The following is a 2,457-nucleotide window of genomic DNA, read 5'->3' as shown; positions in this document are numbered from 1 at the left end:
AAGTAGTATATATATATATATATCATTGAAAATTACATTTAAGCAAAACGAAGTAATCATATTAATTTCAAAATCATTGTCTGTTGAATTGAAGTTCCTTTTAATACAACTGCTTTCCCAGAAGAGATTGGTTTGTTAAAGATCCACTCATTGGAATTATTTGAAATTCCAACTGTTCATTTTAAGAGATCCTAAAATACAATGATGCAAAGATAGAGAGTGGAAAGAAGATTAAAACATCCAAAAATTAATGAATAAATTAAGTTTAATAGTTAAGATCATGAGTCAATTGAAGCTAGACCACCATAGAAAACCTGGCTCAGTGGTCTAGAGGTTAAGCGCTCAAGCGCGAAAGTGTTATGTCCTGGGTTCATGGACGCGCACTGTTGAGGAGACTTACAATAGGACGAAACGGCCATCCAGTGCTTCCAGGTTTTCCATGATGGTTTAGTTTCAATCAACTCATGATCTCAACTATTGAAATTACTATAATATTCACAAAAACCCCTTCTGAAACTAAGTTTATTTTATCACAATTACACTACCATCCTTCATTATATAGTTGAGTATAAGATGATAAAGAATGATTAGAAGCTTTATAGTTCGTCACTTGATTGATAAGTCAGTAATTAAATTTCAATGAAACTTTCCAATGATTCCAGGTTCGTAGTGGTTGTCTAAATTACATTAGTTTGCGACACCCATAAAACGCTATGAATCTATTTGACAGTATATTTAACTAACTGGTTTTAACTTTTACGTAGAAATACCTTAGTATGTAGAAATTTGATCAGATTGTTCGAAAAATAATACTCACATTTGGAGTTCAACCAAGTCTGTTGTGAGATAGTAACTCACTGAAGATGCGCCACTCAATTTCGTGGATTAGTTTAAATTAGACATTAACACTGTCGGACCACCAAGCAAAACCTAGAAGCACTGGATGGCCGTTTCGTCCCATCGCGGGACTCCTCGACAGTGCGCATCCACGATCCCGAACTCGCGAGATTCCAACCCAGGGCCTATCGGTCTCGCGCGCGAGCACTTAACCGATAGACCACTGAGCTGACCTGGATCCAACGGTGTTAATGTCTCACTTCAACCAATCCACGAAGTTGAGCAACCGTTCACCAATTGTCTTCAGTGAGTTGATATCTCTACAACAGACCTGGTTGAACTCCACTGGTAACTGCTTCTCACTAGAATTCCTGGATTTACCTCTCGAAGTCAGTACTATAATATCCACAAAAACCCCTCTTGATATTACTCACATTTATAACATTTTTATAGATCTACTCCATCATCTCATTATACTTTTAAAATTTACATAAAAAAAGATTAATTTTTTAAACATTACTTACGTCTTCTATATATAAATAATGGAAAAGCAATGCATAATACTGTTGCTATCAATAGAAATGGTAATAAAAGTGAGATAGTGAAACGACGTATAATAAAATCGACATCAACTTTTTGACTAGCCTCTAATAATTGTTGTTCATAGCTAAGAATTGAAAATGTATATGGTAATACTGGATTGTTTGTAGTTTGTTCTGTACTTTGATTGATGGAGACTTCCATAGAATTATTGATTGGTTTCTTCATATTCATATCAGATGGTTCGGTATAATTTTGGTAAACAAAACACAATAATGATTATAGATCAGAAGGAGTTTTGTGGAGAATTTTGTATTTTCATAGTTGAAATCATGAGTCAATTAAAGCTAGATCGGTTAAGTGCTCTGGTGCGAGACTGGTAGGTTCTGGGTTCGAACCTCGCGAGTGCGGGATCGTGGATGCGCACTACTGAGCAGTCCCATAATAAGATGAAACGGCCGTCCAGTGCTTCCAGGTTTTCCCTGGTGGTCTAGCTTCAATTGACTAACGCTTTCTACTATGAAAATATATAGCACAAATTACAACGTTACTTGGTAAAATACAAAAACCATGCTATGATACACTATTTGCAAAATGTTCTTCAATTGCCTCAGGCTTCATTGTTCCTGGATTTTCACACAAATTGCTTTTTATTTCTGTTCTTCTCTTCTTGATCTTCTCAATCTTCTGCTGTCAGATATTCTATTCCTTACTCACCATATATACTACTTATGTTGATATCAGTAGCTCACACCACACTCGTCCCCCCTTTTAATAAGCTGTTCTCGCAATCTTTCTGATCGGCGTACCATTGTCTCCTTTGGTGCTGTTCGTGACTCGTGCTCATGATGTTCTTGAAACCATCTCTGTAGTTGACTGGCATTTACACGCTTCTGCTTGTCTTCTCTCCGGATCGTGTAAACTGGGCCGCGTCTCTCCGTGATAATGTACGGTCCCTCCCATTTCGGGATCAGCTTTCCTGACCCTGGTCCTCCTTCAGTGTTCGCTTTCCGTTCTCTACACTTTACCAGGTATGACCATCTCAAAGACGTCAAAGCTCTTCTCTGCAGCCTCGCTTAC

The 2,457-nt window shown here is 37.5% G+C and overlaps 1 protein-coding gene across 1 annotated transcript in view; it reads right to left on the bottom strand.

The window, feature by feature from the left end:
* Smp_163060 (hypothetical protein) overlaps positions 1-2,457 on the bottom strand; it is a 17,830-nt gene continuing 15,373 nt past the window's right edge. The window contains exons 8-9 of the mRNA XM_018791842.1: positions 1,362-1,599; positions 1-191 (exon numbers count right to left, since the gene is read on the bottom strand). Coding sequence (XP_018645064.1) covers positions 157-191; positions 1,362-1,599 — 273 coding nt within the window. The 3' untranslated portion in view covers positions 1-156. The remainder of the gene's footprint in view (positions 192-1,361; positions 1,600-2,457) is intronic.

Source organism: Schistosoma mansoni (assembly GCF_000237925.1).
Source record: "Schistosoma mansoni, WGS project CABG00000000 data, chromosome 1 unplaced supercontig 0071, strain Puerto Rico, whole genome shotgun sequence".
NCBI classification, from domain to species: Eukaryota; Metazoa; Platyhelminthes; class Trematoda; order Strigeidida; family Schistosomatidae; genus Schistosoma; species Schistosoma mansoni.
Note: the sequence above shows the minus strand (reverse complement) of the source record. Positions and strands in the feature narration are given on the sequence as shown.